The sequence below is a fragment of the Triticum urartu genome, chromosome 6A (assembly GCF_056163025.1).
Source record: "Triticum urartu cultivar PI428250 chromosome 6A, HENAU_Tu73, whole genome shotgun sequence".
NCBI classification, from domain to species: Eukaryota; Viridiplantae; Streptophyta; class Magnoliopsida; order Poales; family Poaceae; genus Triticum; species Triticum urartu.
This window is the reverse complement of record NC_141878.1, coordinates 198,754,693-198,774,958: the sequence shown is the minus strand read 5'-3', so window position 1 is coordinate 198,774,958 and position 20,266 is coordinate 198,754,693. Positions and strand designations below refer to the sequence as shown.

The window sequence follows — 20,266 nt, the reverse complement described above, 5'->3', positions numbered from 1 at the left end:
TATGTTACTTGAACTGTCCATTTTGAATATGCTGGTGTATTTTCAACTTCTCCTACATCTTATAGATGTGTAACCTGACAGTTGACCAACATCCTAGCTTGTTAAACACCTTTGCTCATAGCATTAGAAGCCATCACCGATGGTGTGCAATTGTAACAGAAATAATAGGAAAAGATGTCATCTGATGCTTCTCATGCATTTTCAGGGCCGAAGTTGGAGGCTTGTAAAGCATCCTTCGGTAGGTCTGTGTTGATGGAGGAGTTTGTCACATGGTTTACTTGGTGACCAATGTGGCAATTTCCATCAAACTTTGGTTCGTATCCAATTTTTTCTGTTTGTTTCATATCTTCCTTTTTTAGCTTCTTTTAGGGCTCTACTAGCTTTTGCAAGGATACTGGACAGGAATTTGGCTTGGCATTAATGAACAAATAAGTTAATGGTAATATTCAACATGCAGCATGTTTGCAAAAAAGAATGCTTATGTCAGTACAGAGAACTACTACAGCATTTATTGGATATTCTGACCATGTCCTTTCCTGAACAAGGAAAACAAAGGAGCAGTTAAGTGTGCAATAATCTGGATATGTTGCTCTGTTGGTAAAGGAAGGAATTGGATATCATAATTGCACATTGCGATCTATGTGATTAATCGCTAAATTAATATAAAAATTGTGTTGTTTAAGTTGAAAAGCTCAATAAATATAGGTATGGATTATATGACGATAAAAGTAGATAGTAGTCATAGCACATGTGAATTGTTAAAGTAGTTTTCAGAGATTTATCTTGGCGACAGTACTCTTCAAATGCTAGGTCTCGGAAGCTCATCTATTGAAGTTAATAGCTGGTTTTTGCTTTGCAAGAATTCATGTCAGCTAAATGATTATTTGGCGCATTCTGGGGAATGAGGGAGACTATCCCTAGGTAGACTTATTGGTTTTTGGCATGTACAGTGAGCTACACCTGCAACTTACTTGATGTGGATATTGAGAGGTAAGTTAGTAGGTTAGTAGGCATATTGTTTATCCTCAGGCTCAGCAGTTCTACGGTAGGTTTGTTAATTCTCATACATGATAGATATTGCAAGTGTAAAGTATTTCTCTGAAAAGTGCTGACTCAGATGTGTTACTACATGATCTTCTTGATATCCTTATAAGGAGTTATGGAGACTACCTTTGTATTTCATAAATGTAAAAGTACTTACCTGAAAAGTAATGCTTATTTTGGCCTTCTTACTGATATGTGGATGAGGTTGGGTCTACAGATTTACCTACATGTCCCTTGTAGTTTCTCAGTATAAAATCCTAGTCTGTGTCCTACTGTGCCACTTTTGTATTAAAAAACATTGGGATGTTCTTATGACTTGTATGTGTAATGGCAACACTTGTTAATCCTCCTACAGTCATGTTGTCCATACTACAGATATTCTTTTTTCATCGCTCTATGTAATTATATTTGTGCGTGGTGTTGTGACACTACTGGTTCAGTCTATGATATGAAGCACACCATTCAGTGTACCTGCCCCAGAGCAACCGGCACAGTTGTTTATGTTTCACACTTGTCTGAACATTTAATGAGTTGAATGAATTTTTGTGAAATAAATCTGTAATTTGTAGTATGCTTGGCCAGTAACAATTCAAAATATTTAATGAACATTTAATGAGTTGGATGTGTTTTTGTGAAATGAATCTGTAATTTGCAGTATGCTTGGCTAGAATAATGCAAAATATTCAACAGAAACATGTATATATATTCCAACCATCACGATACGAAGCTTTTTAGATATTAAGGTTGTTACATATTGGAAATGCAGTATGCTGAGAAGGCTATGTGCGAAAACTTTTCCACTCATATTTACAAACTCTCATTTATACGGCGCAAAACATTTCTTGATGTATAACTTCTGTATGAAGCAGCATGCAGATAGCACCTTGTTGTTAGCCAGGATTTTTTTCCCTGACAGCTATATTTGATTATAACAAAAAAAACCTTTGAAGTTTGGGTCGTGGAGACTATTTCTGACTGTTTTTTGTATGAAAAAAGTTGATGTACTAGCCAACTAGGCCTGACATGATTCACTACAGCAATTCTTTTTCAGATTGGTAAGACCTCAGTTTTTGTACGAAAAGAGAAGCTGCAGTATCTTTATTTTGTAATTGATGACAATGAGTTCAGAAAACATACTGCAGAAAGGAAAACTGGAGAGTGCTTGCTTCTGGTCTGTTGGCTAAACCAATCTAAACTAACCAAGACTGACCTTTTTCATTTTAAGAACTTTCTAGTTTTTATTTGCTCGCCTTGATTATAAGCCATTTGGTATGGAACATTAGCTTAGAGGCACAGACCAGATGATCTCAATCTGGTGCCAAAACGCTACTTGGCTGTTCTCATTTACTGACTTGTAGTTTTCACCTAGGCGACATCGTAAGTTAGGAGGCAATAGAATATTTATTTAATACATTTCATTTTCGTAGTGAAAGATTTATTTATTCTGTCTACAAGACATACTAAGGTCATAATGGTATAAGACAAGGTCTGGGCAAATTTATGTACTCTTATCTGTAACAAAAAAATGTTAGGACTAAAAAAATTCTGATGTTCTTTATAATATGATAGTAACTTCTCTTTTTGAATAATGGTATCCTTGTTGCTTTCCGTTACAACTTAATTATGCACACGATGTTCACTGAGAAAACAAAACTAACAGATGATTGAGGTGCTGTGGTTCCCTTACAATTGTGCCAGCTAGAACTATTTGGGGATCATCTATAGATAAAAGTGCTCTTGGATGCAATGCCATAGTTGATCTCAGGAGATCTTATCAGGATATTGACGTGCAAAGAAAATGGGCACTTTCTGTATGTTTTCAGCCGACATGTGGATATAACAGGCTTGATGCTGATCCATTGCAGCTTTATTTTTACGGCACACTCTGCTGTGTTTTGGTAACCCATTCACAGGCTTTCTAGCAAAGGTATGTACTATTGTTCAGGTGGTCTTTTATTCTGATGGCTCAACTGATTGAGTCACAGCTCCGCTTTCTCAGGTCAGCCCAAAGGCTTGGAGTGAGCTATTCAGTATTTTGTTTTTTTACTTAATCTTCGATGGTGTTTATACTATTCTATGAATAGCTTCTGGAATTGAGGTTTGATATTTTAAAATGTATGTATTGGTAATGTTTGAGTAATAATAGTAATAATAGGAATCTTTGTCATTGGTCTGAGTACCCTGAGTAAGAAAGAAAGCTTTTCCTGTCTAATCCGTGATCTGTCCCTTTTGGTGTGGAGCATATTCCTCCACTTGTTTCATGAATTGGAATCCTGGTACATAGCATTGATTATTTCTTTCCTAGAAACGAGTTGAAATGAAATGAGTAGTTAGAATCACTATTTCAGATGATCCATCTCTGCTTTTCCTGGGGATGCGTGTTTTGTATCCTTGCGGCTGGATCTATTATTCTGATGCATTAGCACAGCACCTGGAGCGGTGCTGTTCATCATGCAACGCTTCTTTTTCAGTGGCTCAGCCATCGGGGATGTCAATGACACAGAAAAAGCAGCTGCATACAGATCCAAGGAGACCCGCCATGTGGCTGGGGAGCACTATGATCTGAATTTTGTGAAGTCAGCCATCAGGCATCTATCAGTGTACGGTGAGGTTGTTTCTACCACGGTGCTTATCCATCTGATGGTTCTCATACTTGGATGCTATAGTATCCAAGTCGTCCACAAGTTGAGATATGGCTGTTGAGGTTCATGACTGAACGCACATCCACACTTGCCCCTAAGCTTAAGCTGTAATGTTGGACATGGAGGAACATTTCAGATTTGGGTATGACCCAATTTGCCTGGTTGATATGATGATATACGTGAGTACATGACTTGCATTTGTGCCCATAAATTTGTAATCATGGATGATGGCAAATCTTTTTCTCTTTAGAAAAGCTGGCATTGACACGGAGGGCTAGCCCTGGATAACTTCATAAAGGAGGCTAAAGCATAATATAACAAAAGAAGGAAGGAATGATCGACACTGAGGGTTAGTACTAAATTCATGATGAGGGCTTGCATGTGTCAGGAAATCTGTGAAGATACTTTGGTAATAAAAGCATCCTGATGTTTTTACCTGTCTTATGCTTGTACGTAAATTGACATCATGACCCGTACATGCAACAAGATCTCTGATACAGTAGTAATTAATTCTAACCCCTGTCAAAATATACTGCTTTTAGCTTGAAGGTGCACTCATTTTTTAATACATTAATGCTTTTTCAGGTGATCAGCATTATGTAGTGTTATATGTATGTATCCATACCCAATGAAGAAAAGGGGAGATCAGACACAGTATGGTTTCTCTGGATGCAGTGCAAAAGTCTTCTACTTATCACAAAATTGATGATTCTTATTTGCTATTATGGGGTTTCTGCAGCCTGCCTGCGGGTAAGATGTGGAATTGTTAAGTAAGATCACTGGCATACTTGTCTTTTCTATTGATTTGACATCTGTCCTTTTTTCACGCATTTCACGTGATTAAATTCAAGCCTGTCCATGAGATTCTGATTTCAGATTGGCTCATAGATAGGAACAGGAAAAAAAAACTCATGGAAAGAAGATAGATGCTCTGGATTGATCCTTGTTCTATTCATTTACTGCTGAGGCCCAAGGAGTAACTATAAGACCCCTTTGAAATTCAGGATTCTGAAACGTAGGAACAGAAAACCTTGTATCCTAAACGAAAGCACACAACTTTGTACAAATAGATCTTTAGATGTTCGACTGAAATTATACAAGATTTTACCCCTCTTAGAATTCCTCCAAAGTTCTATGGACTTGGTGCTCCCTAGATTAACCACAAGCTAATTCTTTTTGAAGGGCCACACTCAGACTGAAGGGTGGACTAAATGTAATTACAATAGGTGTTTATAACTTGGTGATGCTTATTTAATCAGTAAGTGCATCTTCAACCGAACTGGGCAGCCGGTCGCCCCCATTTGTCCGTTCGTGCAACCATTCCCCTTATTCCCTTATTGACGAACCCTTAAAACCATACAAAAGCCTGCAACGTAAAATGAGAAGATTTCATACATCCATGCGTAGATAAAAATGAGATGCAACTACATTTGAAAATAAAATTGTAAACTACTCCCTCTGTTTCTAAATATAAGTCCTTTTAGACATTTCAAATGGATTACAACATAAGGATGCATGTAGACATATTTTAGAATGCGGATTCACTCGTTTTACTTCGTATGTAGTCACTTGTTGGAATCTCTATAAAGACTTATATTTGAGAACGGAGGGAGTACATACTAAAGTCTATACTTCCTAAGGAGTCGCTAGCCGGAGCCGTCGGCCTCATGATCATGGTCGTCCTTGTCCGCAAAGATCTCTTCTCGCTCTCGGTTGTGGATGAAGAGCTTGTGGCTATTTGCCATCACTGCCTCGAGGATGGTGTGTTTTCCACAACGAAGGCTTGGTTGGCGTAGAGCTCGGTAGGGGCGACAATGTCCGCGTGCTCCGCCTCGAGGTGCACCTCCGCCATGAGGTGCTCTGCCTCCATGGTGAGGCGGAACTGCCCCCCTATCCATCGAGGGGTCAGGATACTGTCGCCCTTGTCGACGGCGATGTCCGCCATCTCCAACCCGGAGTCAGCAGTGTCAATCGCCAGGACCACCTCCTCTGAGCACGGGGTTTCCCCCCTCGTTCAAGGTCGAAGGAAGGCCGGCCACAACGCGGGCAATGCATCTAGCCTCCACGGCCAGAACTGGCGGTTGGCGCGCCAGTCAAGGGACTGACTCCAAATCAGATCTATGATAATGCTCGGTGACGCGTCGGGCCAGAGCTTTACTTTCTGCTCTCACCTTCATTGTGAATGAGGCAGGACGACTCCACATCGACGCGCCGCCTGCCCCCGAACCATTTTCATTTGCTCGCATTCGTCGTCGACCACTATGGCGACCTCTGACTTTGCGTTCCACCGCTTCCCCAAGCTGCAACTAGATCACGATCATGTGATCGGGACACGACATCGACACCATGCTAACCCACCAGCCCACCCATGTATTCCATCTGGTCGCCATGATATGCACCAACTGTGCACTCATCGACGACCACAAGCCAAAGGATTGCAATGTTGCGCTGGCTTTATCACCCCCGGTCATCACTACTATGACCGTCGATCCTTTTGCACCCCTAGCTTCCACATCATTCAACCGAAGCCCTCCCGGCTTCTCAGCCCCGGCCACCAGACACCCGGGTTTCATGACCCCTGGGGCTGGTCCCTCGGTCTTCGCCACACAAAAAATGACCCCATTGATCGTTTGACGAAGCACTGTGGCTACTCAGCACGTCGTTGCCAGCGGATGACCCCACCATAAGGGCCATGGAGGCCATCAGGTTGGCTACTGTAGCTGCCCCTGCCCACATACAACTGTAGAAGGACAAAGAGGAGGCCGCCGCGCATCAGGCTCGGTGGCGAGAAATCATGGCCAATGAGCAGCGACATCGACCTCGACACCAAACGTGTTCAACCACCATAACCCTTGCAGATCACGAGCGAGAGACTGGTAACGACATCAACAATATCGAGGAGCCCGAGTTCATCCGAACTGCGGCTAGAAACCTCCAGACAACTGTAGTACTTGCCTATTGGCTTTAAGATACCCCGAGCGTCCCGGTCGCAAACATCATCAACCAGCTCTGGATCGTGTCGTGGAGCGTTGTTGAGCTATAGGAAAATGCGAGCAATCAAGGCTTTGCCTTGATGGCACCGACGACATCCTCTTCGTGGTAGGTCATCCACGACAACATAATCGCTAGGGCTCCCAACCCAGGGTGATGGCACCATTGGAGGAGCCGGGGAACCTACGCCTACCGGTCTCAGCCATCACAGGGCGACACTCGTCCACCCCGTCATGACCTCCCCCTACGCACGAACGCCTTGGTTATCATCCCGACCTTCGCAATCATATCGGGGTTTGAGAGAAGGAGCGGTACGGGTACAACTATGAGCCCCTGGCGCCATGTTCAGCATCCCTGACCGCCAGTATCGCCCCTCCATGCTTTGCCTACGGGGTGATAACCCACCCCTTCCCAAAGCCGTTTATCATACGCGGCATCGACAAAAACTCGGGAGACTCGAAGCCGGACCACTGACTCGGCGTTTGCCTTACGATGTAGGACATGGTGGGAGGCGACATCGACAACGTTCTCAGGTACGTGGCCCTCTACCTCACAGGGTCGGTACACACATGGCTGAATGAGCTTCCACCAAGCTCCATTCACAACTGGAGCGACTTTGAGAGTGCCTTCACCAATAATATTGAAGGAACGTACCAGTGCCACGTCGATGCATATGACCTCCATAAGTGCATCCAGGGTGACAGAGCTAGTAGGCAACTTCATCTTCTGATGGCTTAAGGAGCGCAATACGTTGACAACAATCTTTGACGAGTAGGCCATACACGCCTTCATCAACAGAGCCTAGGACCTGCTCCTACATCACAAGGTCGGCAAGAAACAAGTAGACGGTAAAGCTCATTACAGTGGCCCCCAAGTAGTGAACAAGTCTTGGTCGAGTCAGAGAGAAGAGACCTAGCTCCCTCCCCGCCCCGCGCCGCTGGCCACTCCGGCCGCGGCGGCCACCCCCCAACCCTCGCTGCGCCGCTGGCCACTCCGGCCGCGGCGGCCACAGCTCAACGCTAGCGCCTAGCGGCATGGGCGCGCCGCGCTCCCCGCGCTCTGGATCCAGCTGTGGATCGATGTGCAGAGGAGGGGATCGGGCTTCCCCCGACGGTCCGTCCGCTGCACCGCTGCCCCCTCCAGATCCGCCTTCCCCGCCGCGGCTGCTGCACCGCGGTGAATGCTCGAGGGCTGGGGAGGCATTTAGTGCGCCGGATCTGGGGGCGCCTCCTCCCCATAGGCTTCAGTCCATCATCGTAGGTCCTGCGCCCGGCTCAACGGTCTCTCCCCCGCCCCCTCCACATCGCCTGCAGTCCATTATCGTCGCTCCGCACATCACGGATCCCATTTCCTCATCCGGCATGGACGGTGGGTGGACGGAGGTCTCCTCCAAGAAGAACCGCGGGCGCCTTTCCGACCCGTCGATCCGTAGCGGGTTCCCCCCGCCTCCTCGTCGGGATCGCCGGCCTGCGTTCAAGAGAGTTGAGCCAGCTCAAGGCACTAAGCCAGGCCTGAAAATCAAAAGGCCAGCAGGCAGGCAGCCCATGTCAAAAGCAAGAGCCTCAACTGAGAAGCCCACTCCTCAAGAGCCAGTTGCTGCAGAAGGCAAGAAAAGAAAGGAAAGGGTGAAGAAGACTGTGGCTAGAGTGCTTGGCAAAGCTTCCATCATGGAAGAAGAAGAGGAAGAAGAGGTAGCTGCACCAGCACCCAAGGCACCCAAGCTAATGGGAGATGCCATAAAATCAGGGGGAGCTGCTTCCAAGGCCAAGTCAGCTCCAAAGCCAAAGCCTAAGAGAAATACAAGGAGCATTCCTGCAGCTGAAAAGAACAAGGCCCCAATGCCTGAGACTGTTGCTGAAGAAGAGGAAGAAAATGTCCTAAGGAAGCTAAAGCCCAAGATCCCAGACCACAACGATGCTCATCCTGTGGCCGAGGACATGAAGCTCAGGAGAGATTCAGGGCTGAGAAAGTGGAGAGAAGCAGACCCATATGCTTCAAGGAGAAGGACTGCCGTGGACTACAGGTTTCACACCAAGGAGCAGCAGGATTTTTATGAGACAGTGCTTCTAGATAAGAAGCCCATTGTCTGTGATATGCGATGGGTTGATTGGACATACATCAAGGACAATGAGGAGCACTATCCTGGAGTGCAAGACAGCTTCATAGCTTGTGGAGTAGCTGACTTTGTTGGGCAGAAGCTCACAAAGTGGAACGAGGAACTCATCATGCAGTTCTACTCCACAGCTCACTTTTATCCAGATGGGAGGATCACATGGATGTCTGAGGGTACAAGGTACCAATCCACAGTTGCTGAGTGGGCACAGATCATTAATGCCCCAGAGGAGCAATATGATGACTTGGATATCTATGCCAAGAAGAAGATGGACCACAACTCAATGTCAAATATGTACAAGGAGATCCCAAATGAAGCACTTGATACCTTCAAGTTTGGCTCAGTACATTACCTTCTGTCAGGGCTCCCGACGATCAATTGGATACTAAGGCACACCTTACTGCCCAAGTCTGGAGATCACAAAATGATCAGAGGCCATGCTATCAACTTGCTACATGTGTTTGATGTGCCTCAAAAGTTCAAGGTGATGAGCCTCATAGTGGAAACAATCAAGAGGACTGCAGCAGACCAAAAGAGGAGCTGCGGATATGCCCCTCAGATTCAGGAGCTCATCAACTCCAAGATGGGCACGGGCATATATTTATTGGACAAGAAACATTTGCCCATCCGTCCAGATTTTGAGAACAATGAAGTTGTGATGACTGAGAACGAGCCATCGTCTGCACAAGCATATGCAAAGAAGGAGAAGGCGAGGAAGGAGAAAGCTGCCAAGATGCCTACTCAAGAGGAGGCATCTGAATACTTCTTGAAGACCAAACAAGAGCAGCTTGGTTACTTGATTGCATCCACGCTGAGGATTGAGCAAAGTCTGGCCACCCTCACTCAGAATCAGCAGAGCCTAGAGAGAATCATGGAACATAAGTTCTATGACTTGGATGTCAAAGTAACGGAAGTTCAGTCTGCAGTGGAGCAGCTCCAGGAGGACATGCAGGAGAGGAGAGGCAGGACTACTACTCATGCCTTTGCCAGAGTGCCAAGAGGTCCGAGGTCGTCTGCCGTGCCAGTTGCTGACACAAGAGCCACCACCTCAGCACCAGCCACAGCCTCAGTTCCACCAGCTCCAGCATCTACTTCAGCTCCAACTCCAGCGTCTACTTCAGCATCTACCGAAGCCTTCGTCCTTGGAGTGATCCGGACTCCACCACCACCTGAAGATCAAGCCTGAGCGTCGATCTAGTGCTATGCATTTTCTAGGAACTTTTTGGTAACTTGTTGCCAAAGGGGGAGAAGATGTATAGATCATAGGCTTCGAGAGAGAGAGAGAGTGTTGCTTTTCTCTCTTGCTTTATTTGGTGGTTTTTCGAACTTGTTTGCTTTTGAGTGCTTGAGATACTATGTCATTATTTGTGAGACATTGATGATCATGTGATTGATCATAAGCTACACTTAATGCTTGCTTAATGCTATTATCTTATCTATCTTATGTGATCATTCATTATTTTTGGTGATGAGTGCATGTTTTCATTCTTATCATTTTAAGCGTTCCACCAAGATGTATGTGACATGGAAGAGTAACCTATGACTCTAACTCTTTGTGCATTTGCAGTCCAAAGCAAATTTTAAATATGCACAAATTTAGGGGGAGCTCTTACTTATCACATACTTCTCAAAGCGACGATATATTTCATGATTATTATCTTTTGTCGAAGCTTTGATCTATATGTTGTCATCAATTACCAAAAGGGGGAGATTGAAAGTGCAACTATCCCTAGGTGGTTTTGGTAATTCATAACAACATATAGCTCATTGAGCTAATGCTATTCCAAGATGATTATTTCAGGAAACCTCAATGATTGGCATGGCATGGATGTGAAAGTGGAACCCTCAAGATGCTAAGGACAAAGGATTGGCTCAAGCTCAAAAGCTCAAGACTCTTCATTTTATATTTTAGTGATCCAAGATCACATTGAGTCTTTAGGAAAAGCCAATACTATTAAGGAGGGATGAGGTGTTGCTTAATGAGCCTCTTGCTTCATGTGCTTAGTGATATGCTCCAAAACCCTCAACTACTCTCCCATATCCACATATGACCTAAACCCTAAGCCAAACTCGGTCCTACCAATTCTTCCTATCCGGCGCCACCGAGTTTCACTTGTCATTAGCCACTGCCAAACCCTAGCAATTCGGTTCTACCGATAAGGATCTCGGTCTCACCGAGATGGGGTTGCAAACTCTCTGTTTCCCTTTCGTAACTTTTCGGTCTTATCGAAAGAGCGAATCGGTCCCACCGAGATTGCAATGTAAACTCAGTGTTTCCCGTTTGTAACTTTTCGGTCTCACCGAGTTCCACTCGGTCTCACCGAAAGAGCAAATCGGTCCCACCGAGTTTGCCTGACCAACTCTCTGGTTAGCTAATTACCAAAATCGGTCTCATCGAGTTTGTGTAATCGGTCTCACCGAGATTACGTTATGCCCAAACCCTAACCATATCGGTCCTACCGAGTTGCATGTCAGTCCCACCGAAAATCACTAACGGTCACTAGGTTTACATTTTTGGTTCGACCGAGCTTATTGATTCGGTCCCACCGAGATTGGAAAACTGTGTAACGGTTGGATTTTGTGTGGAGGCTATATATACCCCTCCACCTCCTTCTCATTCCGTGTGAGAGCCATCAGAATACACACACCATTCCAACTCATATGTTCTGAGAGAGAACCACCTACTCATGTGTTGAGACCAAGACATTCCATTCCTACCATATGAATCTTGATCTCTAGCCTTCCCAAGTTGCTTTCCACTCAAACCTTCTTTCCACCAAATCCAAATCCTATGAGAGAGAGTTGAGTGTTGGGGAGACTATCATTTGAAGCACAAGAGCAAGGAGTTCATTACCTACACACCATTTGTTACTTCTTGGAGAGTGGTGTCTCCTAGATTGGCTAGGTGTCACTTGGGAGCCTCCGACAAGATTGTGGAGTTGAACCAAGGAGTTTGTAAGGGCAAGGAGATCGCCTACTTCGTGAAGATCTACCGCTAATGAGGCAAGTCCTGTGTGGGCGATGGCCATGGTGGGATAGACAAGGTTGCTTCTTCGTGGACCCTTTGTGGGTGGTTGCTTCTTCGTGGACCCTTCGTGGGTGGAGCCCTGTGTGGACTCGCGCAACCGTTACCCTTGGGTGAAGCCCTGTGTGGACTCGCGCAATCGTTACCCTTCGTGGGTTGAAGTCTCCATCAACGTGGATGTAGGATATCACCACCTGTCTGAACCACGGGAAAAACATCCGTGTCTCCAATTGCGTTTGAATTCTCCAAACCCTTCCCTTTACATTCTTGCAAGTTGCATGCTTTACTTTCCGTTGCCTATATACTCTTTGCATGCTTGCTTAAATTATGTGATGATTGCTTGACTTGTCCTAAAATAGCTAAAATCTGCCAAGAACTAAAATTGGGAAAAGGTTAAGTTTTTATTTGGTCAAGTAGTCTAATCACCCCCCCTCTAGACATACTTTCGATCCTACAGGCGCACGACGATCTTCGCCAGCAGGTGCTGCGCCTCGCTCACTCGGCGGGCCATGAGGGAGTGCAGAAGACGCTCCATCGTCTCCGCGCCGACTTCTACATTCCTGGTGATCGTGCCCTGGTCCGTGACTGGGTACGGTCGTGTGTGACGTGCCAGCAACAAGACGGAGACTCTACGGCCGGCTGGTATGCTTCAGCCCTTGGAGGTCCCTCTTAGGTTTGGGCGGACATCTTCATGGACTTCATCGAGGGACTCCCCAAGGTGGGTGGCAAGTCCGTCATTCTCACGGTGGTCGACCGCTTCTCCAAGTATGCTCATTTCATCGCGCTTGGCCATCCATATTCAACGGCATCTGTCGCATGGGCCTTCTTCGATGGCATTGTCCGTCTCCACGGGTTCCCTTTTTTCGATCGTCAGTGATCGGGACCCCGTGTTCACGGGACACGTGTGGCGTGACCTTTTCCGGCTGGCGGGCGTGAAGCTACGCCTGAGCACCGCCTTCCACCCTCAGACGGACGACCAGTCTGAGATCGTTAACAAGGTGATTGCCATGTATTTGCGTTGTGTTACAGATCGCCCTCGCGCATGGGTGGACTGGCTTTCGTGGGCGGAGTACTGCTATGCTACAACACCTCTTATCACTCCGCCCTCCGTGCTATGCCCTTTGAGGTGGTGTATGGCCGGCCACCCCCGCCGATCCTTCCGGTTGATCCGGCCTCGGCACGGACCAAGGTAGCCGGGGCTCTTCTGAGGAGCCGTGATGAGATGCTCGCGGAGGTCCAGCAACGACTCCTGCAGGCCCAGCAGTTGGCCAAACGTTACTATGATGGCCACCATCGCGAGGCGGAGTACGCGGTGGGTGATTGGGTCTGGCTGCGTCTACTTCACCGCTCTACGCAGTCTTTGGACCCACGCGCGAGGAAGAAGCTCGGTCCTCGCTATGCCGGTCCCTTTGCGATCCTGGAACGCATTGGGAAAGTGGCTTACCGTCTGCAGCTTCCGACAGGCGCGTGGATCCATGATGTCTTCCATGTCGGGCTGCTCAAGCCATTCCGCGGCGAGTCACCCGCGGCATAGCCGGCCCTTCTACCGATCACGGACGGGCGTCTCCTTCCTGAGCCAGAGAAGGCGTTGAAGGCTCAGCTGCGCCAAGGCTCCTGGTACGTGTTGATCCGGTGGACTGGACTACCAGAGGAGGACGCTACTTGGGAGCAGCGCGAGGAGTTCCGCCAGCACTACCCCAACTTTCAGCTCGAGGACGAGCTATTTGCGCAGGCGGGGAGAGATGTTATGACCAGCCAGGTCTATGGCCGCAGGAGGCCCAATAGGCAGGCTTAGGCCCGCAAGTTATCTTAGTTTTATTTTCAGATTATGGTTATATATACGAGCTGTAAGACTATTTTGAGAATTAAGAAATAAGACTATTTCTATTGCCCGGCTCCCAGAGGAGCCGGAAACCCTAAACCCTAGCCGCCTCCTCTCGCCGCCGCTGCACCGCGCCAGGACGGCGCCTCGCCGCCGGCCGCCGCGCTCAAGCCCCCGCCTTTCCCCCTCCTTTCCCTACTGTCTCCGGCCAAGACCGGGCAGAACCCTAGCCGCTAACAGTTTACGACACCCATCCCCAACGCACTTTCACGACATTGTGCCAACAAAAAAGGCGGAGCTCCTCGTTGAAATTCACCAACAGAAGTCATCTTTGGCCCTAACAGTAACTTCTGGTCCGAAACCTTGTGCTTCAAGGTGGCCCCCTTCAATGGGGGTTACCATGCTCTCCTTGGTCGCCCCACGTTCTTCAAGTTCATGCGTGCATACTAAGTTTCATCCATATCCCCGAGAACTAAGGATTTTACTCGTACATACGACGACAAACATCATACGAACGACAATGGTAAACATGGTTTGATCAATCCATGAAAGGTTTGATATTACCCCCTCCATCTCTAAATATAAGTCTTTTTAGAGTTTTCAATACGAATTACATACGAAAGTATATAGACCTATTTTAGAATATAGATTCACACATTTTACTCAGTATGTAGTCCATATTAAAATCTCTAAAAGACTTATATTTAGGAATGGAAGGAGTACAACAAGATAGATGGTCGATGATGTCGCCTCCTTGCACGAGGTGGTGAAGATAGCAATCTCCTCCTTGCCGATTCCACTTTCAGATGCCTTTCGGAGGCTAGGGTTCTGTGTTCTGGACGAGTTTTTGGCGTCTATGCGCCTCTGTAATCTTATCCAATTCGTCGGGGGTGAAAATAGTCGATGAAGAGGAGGCTGCGGTGGTTGGTAGGAGCGTTGTTACAAGCGCGTGCGCTCGTAGATGTCGTCTTGCTCTGGACATCCTGCGCAACTTCCGGCTTTCTCCTATTTTCCTCATTCTTGTATAAAAATTGTTAATCACATTACTTAACGTGATTTTTTCATCTCTTCATGGAGTTCTTTCCATAGTGCTCCGATTGCTTCCAAAAATGCATCCCGAGGGAATCAACAAAAAGCACTGTGCGAACATGGTAAAATTACATAAAGCTTACCGTGTAGGCATAAAGCTTATCGGAGGTAAACGGGACGAAACGAACCGCTCCGCTCCGCCTAGCCTAGCCTCCGCTCCGCTCTCCCGCCGGAGGCCACTCCGGCCCCGGCGGCCACCAAGCCCTCCATGCCGGTGGTCACTCCGACCCCGGTGGCCACTTCCTGCCGATGATCGCTCCGATCCCGTCGGCCACTTATCAGAATGGCCCTTTCTGATCTCAACTTCTCCCTTCAGAAAGCTTTTGAAGAATATATCAAGAAGCAGTGCAATGCAGTCGTCAATGCCCAAGACGCGCCTAGATCTCCAAAGTTCTTCCTCGTGGTGGAATTCACGCATTCAATGATCAAGCTAAATCCAGAATCGGTGGGCCTCATCATTCAAGCGTGCTTTGGCGGCTCTGCCAAGTTTTTTAAGGTATCTCATCTGCGCAATTGGTCATACAAGTTCTGGGTTTCTTCTCCGGAAGTGGGTTTCGAAATCATTAGAGGTGGCAACTTGTCTTCCGATCTTTTTTCCATGAATTTTCTTCTATGGGGAGAGGGGGTGATGAACTCAAGGATCTTTACCTGCGTTATCATGATGCGGCTAGCAAAAATTGGACCATTGTGTCCAACGCTAAATCTCGTCGATCATATGCTCAAGCTGTTCAGAAGCCTCAATTCTTTTCTTCGCAAACATCACTCAATTCCCATGATCGAGCCATGCAGCAGTTAAGGAGCCCATTTAATTCCGTTTTAACTTCGCCCAATAATACTGCGTTGGGTGGGGCGGGATCTACGCGTTTTGAATCTATGGGCCCTTCGGCCCATAATGCATCTAGCCTTTTCTGTGTTCGTTGCCTCATGTCAGGTCACTTGAGGCCCAAATGCCAGAACAAAATTCGTTGTAAGGCCTGCAAGTGATGGGGGCATATTGCAGTCAACTGTAGATTCCAGGCCGAGATTGCCGTTCCACATTCCTCATCTGACATGGCAAATCCCCCCAATCTAGTGAATAATCGGGAATCTGGTAATAGTGGTCGGAGGGACCCGTTGGTCAGTGGCTCTATCGGTCCGTCTTCCCGTAATGCTGGCCCTGCAGAAAATTTACTGCCCTCTGCTCGGGACTCTGCCAATGCTCATTTCCCAACTCTTTCTCTCCGCCCTCTCCAGTCTCATCAATCAAATCCTCCAAGCAAGGTTTCTTCCTTGCTCCATCCCTCCAGCTCCGCTCCGGCGAGATCGTCAACCATGGTAAATTTTCCCTTTGATCCTACGCCATTCCTTCTCCCTGGCACTCAAGCTATCGAGGTGGAAGGGAGGCCAGCACGCGCTCGGGTCATCCATGGAGACATGCAGCTGTCCAATGAAAATCTCACCATTGCCACTCTGGTACCAATGCCCCAAGGTGAAGTCGCCTTTGTCAATGTCCGAGAGGTTCTCAGTGATTTCTTGGTTTCGCAAAGGGTAGTGTTTTCGTCTATCTCCAAATGCCCTTTTGGTCAAGCATTTGTCAGATGCAACAGTAAAGCAGACAGAGATTCCTTGGTCAATAGGAGCTCACATCCTTTTGATGATATTCACATCGTTTTCCAAAAGCATGATCAGGGCCTGAACTGGAGGAAGTTCAATCTGGCCAGAGATTGTTGGCTGTTGTTGGTTGGTTTCCCAGCAGATCTTCGTTGCATGTCTGAGCTCAACAATGTTGTCTCTAGTTTTGGAAAGTTGCTTTCTTGGGACCGAGTGAAAACCACTAATACCGCTGTAGCAGTTAAAGTGAGAATCGATGCTCTTTCAGATGTTTCAGTTAGTTTGGCAGTCACAGGGGACATGCACTTCGAAGGAGAATCATGGACTTGCCCAGTCATCATCTTTCAGGATGAGTTGTTGGGAGCCCCCCCTAGATGAGGATCCCATTCCTTGGGATGGCAACCCGCACCCAAGACCACCAGAGCAGCAGCATCATCCTAATCAACACAATCTTTTCTTTGGACCCATCCCACAACATGAAAACAATGAACAGACTGACAATGTTCAAGATGGTCAGAATGGAGAGGCAGAAAATGCAGATGATCTAGGCTGGGACCACTGGGCAATGCCCCCAATCAATGATAATATGCTGGTACAGGATCACCACATTGTTGCACCGCAAGCTATTGAGATGGATCACAATGGCCTGACGCTCTCTCTTGGTATTGACTCCAACAGTGTTGAAACTGCAAATTCAGTTCAGGGTGCTGCCGATCTTCAGTTGTTTGGGAATTTGATTGCTCCTCATGACCCGCCAGTCTTGTTTCATGAGATGCAACTTCCAGATCTTAACATGCCCCTTGAGGATGGGATGCAGCAACCTGAGCTCCCTCTAGCTCTGCAGCCTGTTGACCTACCAGCTGTGGTTGTGCAGCAAGAACCAATTCACCTTCCAGATGCTGCAGTTTTCGTGCAACAGGCTCTACAGGCTGATGCTGCAAGTGTTTTGCAGATGCCACTGGATCAGCCACCTCAAGAGTTGCCAGACTTGCAGAACCCGGTTGATCAACTGCCTGATAACACCCTGCTTGAGGATCAAGTGTTGCTGGCTCCTTTGGTTGCTCAAGTTGACAACATTCTTCAACAACAGGCAGTTGGTGCTGCTGCTGAACTTCAGGGAGTGGCTCTGGATAATCTTCAGGGAGCTGATATTTCTGCTATAGTCAGCCATGCTGAAAATAATATAACTTCAGACCTGCCTAGTCCAGATTCAGGTAGTTCTAACCCTCCACCTGGATTTCCTATCCCCATTTATAAAGACACTATTCATGTGGGAGCTTGTCAATTATTGCCTGATGCTGCAGATCCAGTTATGCAGAAGATGTTTCTGTCTCAAACCCATGAAGAGCTGCACAATGCCTGCACTGGTTCTGAGGAAGCAGAGCTCTGGACGAAGCACTTTGCTCCAGTAGGGCAACCTAGAGAAGTGATTCAGGTACCTAATGAGTGGGCTAATTTTATTGCACTTGCTCTGCTTTCACCAGATAAATTTGAGTGGGCCAAACAGTTGCTTTCTTCTCAGTTATGGAAGATCATTTCTGAACAATCTGATAGCTCAAATCTAAAACCTTTTGTGTTACCTGAAAAATGTGAATCTGTCCTGCAGCCCCTCTGCCAGCATCAGAATGTCAAGGAGGTGCCTTCCCCAGCTGTTGTTTCCACCCCACCTTCCAAGACTTCATCAGTTGGGATGTCCTCTAGCACTTCTGCCATCCAATTGTATAAAACGAGGAAGGATAAAGCTCCACTCATTGAATCTCAGGTGAGAAGAAGCTATAGAATTCAACAATTGAATCATGGTTACAGAAAGAAAACCTGCATGGACAGAAACTGTTTGCCTTGCAATATTAATCATCCATCTTTACCCAGCAAAGTGGTTAAAAATCTGTCAATTGCATTTTGCAAGGTTCCTGAGAAGGACTGCCTAGATGATGCTCTCCACCAAGCTAAGAAGAAAAAAGGAGGCAAGGACAAAGAGGAGAAGGAGAAGAGCAAGAAGGGTCCAAAGAAGGGGGGAGCGTCCAGCCCTGCATGAAGATTTATTAGGGGCCCTCTCTAGTTTCCTTTTGAGCTATGATTGTAATGGTTATGTCCTACCAAGTGACTTTATGTAAGCCCATGTTCTGGGGAGATGTTGATCTGGCACTTTTAGTTCTGTTGCAGACTGAGATCTTTAAGTTATGCAAGATTGTTCAGATCTATCATTCTAAGTTATCAGTGCATTTCTCTCATGAATAAGCAGTGGAAAATTTTGAACTAGAATATTAGAGGCATCAATGATAAAGATACGTGGTTAGCTATCGGAAATAAAATTGATGAGACAGACTGTGACTTGCTTTGCATCCAAGAAACAAAGAGGGAAACATTTGACAGCAGATATCTTAAGCAGTTTTGCCCAAAACGTCTGAATAAGTTTGATTACCAACCATCTGTAGGTGCTTCAGGAGGGCTGCTAGTGGTCTGGAATGATTCCCTTTTCTCAGGAGAAACTATATCCAAAAATTCCTTCTCCATTTCCGTTAGATTCACTTCTAAACTATCCTCAGATACCTGGACCTTATCAAACATCTATGGCCCTTGTTTTTCTGCTGACAGGGTTATTTTCATGGACTGGTTTTCTAATATTCAGATACCTGATGACTGTAACTGGTTGATGCTTGGGCACTTCAATTATATTCGATATCCTTCAAACAGAAATAGAAAAGGGGGTAATATCAATGATATGCTCTTATTTAATGAATCAATCAGCAATTTGGGCCTTCTAGAAATTCCCTTGAAGGGTAGAGCTTTTACTTGGAGCAACATGCAGGCAGCCCCTTTACTTGAAAAACTTGATTGGGTTTTCTCTTCAGAAGCTTGGACTTCCAATTTCCCAAACACTATGGTGTTGCCTTTATCAAAGCCTATTTCTGACCATGTCCCATGCATCATTAAGATTGGCACCATGGTTCCAAAATCAAAAAAATTCAGGTTTGAAAACTACTGGATGCAGATTGATAGTTTCAAGGATACTGTGAAAAACATTTGGCAACAAGAAGTCAAAGAAACCGATAGTGCAAAGAGAATCACTGCAAAGCTAAAAAGATTGAGGAAGGGATTGAAGATTTGGGCCAAAGAACTGTCTCAACTGTCAAAACTTATTCAAGCCTGTAATGAGCTCATTCTGCTTTATGATACTATTGAAGATTTTAGATCTTTATCCACTATTGGATGGAATGTCAGAGAAATTATTAAGCAACATCTTCTAAACTTGTTGGAAATGCAAATAGCTTACAGGAAACAAAGAGCAACAATTAGATGGATTTTGCAAGGGGAAGAAGTAAATACAAAATATCTGAAAGTAAAGGCTACCATCAACTACAGGAGAAACTATATTGCTAGTTTACAGGATGAAGCTGGCAACATGCAAGATGATCATCAGGCTAAAGCTACAATTCTATCGAGAGCTTTGAAATAGAGACTCAATACTTCTGTGCCTACTTTTAACCTTCTCAGCTTGGACTCTCTTATTATAAAGGTGGCTGAGCTAATTGAGCTTGACAAGCCTTTTACCAAAGAGGAAATTGATGCAGTAGTCAAAGATCTCCCTTCTGACAAGGCACCAGGGCCAGATGGCTTCAACATTGATTTCATTAAGCATTGTTGGGATATCATTGCTCTAGATTTCTACAAGCTGATTGAAGTTTTTTATAATGGCAAATTAAACTTGCAAAGTATCAACTCCTCTTTTATTATTCTGTTGCCAAAAAGGAAGGTCATGTGCATGCTAATGATTTCAGACCAATCTCTTTGCTCAACTGCTTCATCAAAATCATCACAAAACTTCTGGCTAACAGATTGCAGGCTGTCATCCTAAAGTTGGTTCATCAGAATCAATATGGGTTTCTTAAGAAGAGATCAATTCAGGATTGTTTGGCCTGGTCATATGAATTCATTCACCAATGCCATCA

The 20,266-nt window shown here is 46.0% G+C and overlaps 2 protein-coding genes across 10 annotated transcripts; both read left to right on the top strand.

The window, feature by feature from the left end:
* The first annotated feature begins 250 nt into the window (after window positions 1–250).
* LOC147964736 (uncharacterized) lies at window positions 251–13,647 on the top strand. Of its 9 annotated transcripts, none has more exons than XM_087527550.1 (3): window positions 251–3,828; window positions 3,942–4,035; window positions 4,272–13,647. In XM_087527550.1, the coding sequence occupies exon 3, from the start codon at window positions 7,712–7,714 to the stop codon at window positions 9,974–9,976; it is 2,265 nt and encodes a 754-aa protein (XP_087383676.1). In that variant the 5' UTR covers window positions 251–3,828; window positions 3,942–4,035; window positions 4,272–7,711; the 3' UTR covers window positions 9,977–13,647. The 9 variants fall into 9 exon arrangements, with proteins under 9 accessions (XP_087383676.1, XP_087383673.1, XP_087383675.1 ...); XM_087527547.1 differs by having other exon boundaries at window positions 3,942–4,095; XM_087527549.1 differs by having other exon boundaries at window positions 3,937–4,035.
* Window positions 13,648–19,260: 5,613 nt separating this feature from the next.
* Window positions 19,261–19,773, top strand: LOC147964735 (uncharacterized). The gene has a single exon (XM_087530137.1). It carries the CDS (start codon window positions 19,261–19,263, stop codon window positions 19,771–19,773), a length of 513 nt encoding a protein of 170 aa, XP_087386263.1.
* The last annotated feature ends 493 nt before the right edge of the window (window positions 19,774–20,266 follow it).

What these genes read in the sequence shown, in the direction of transcription:
- LOC147964736 (XM_087527550.1), top strand. Translation starts at nt 7,712, where the DNA reads ATGGGCGCGCCGCGCTCCCCGCGCTCTGGATCCAGCTGTGGATCGATG.
- LOC147964735 (XM_087530137.1), top strand. Translation starts at nt 19,261, where the DNA reads ATGGTTCCAAAATCAAAAAAATTCAGGTTTGAAAACTACTGGATGCAG.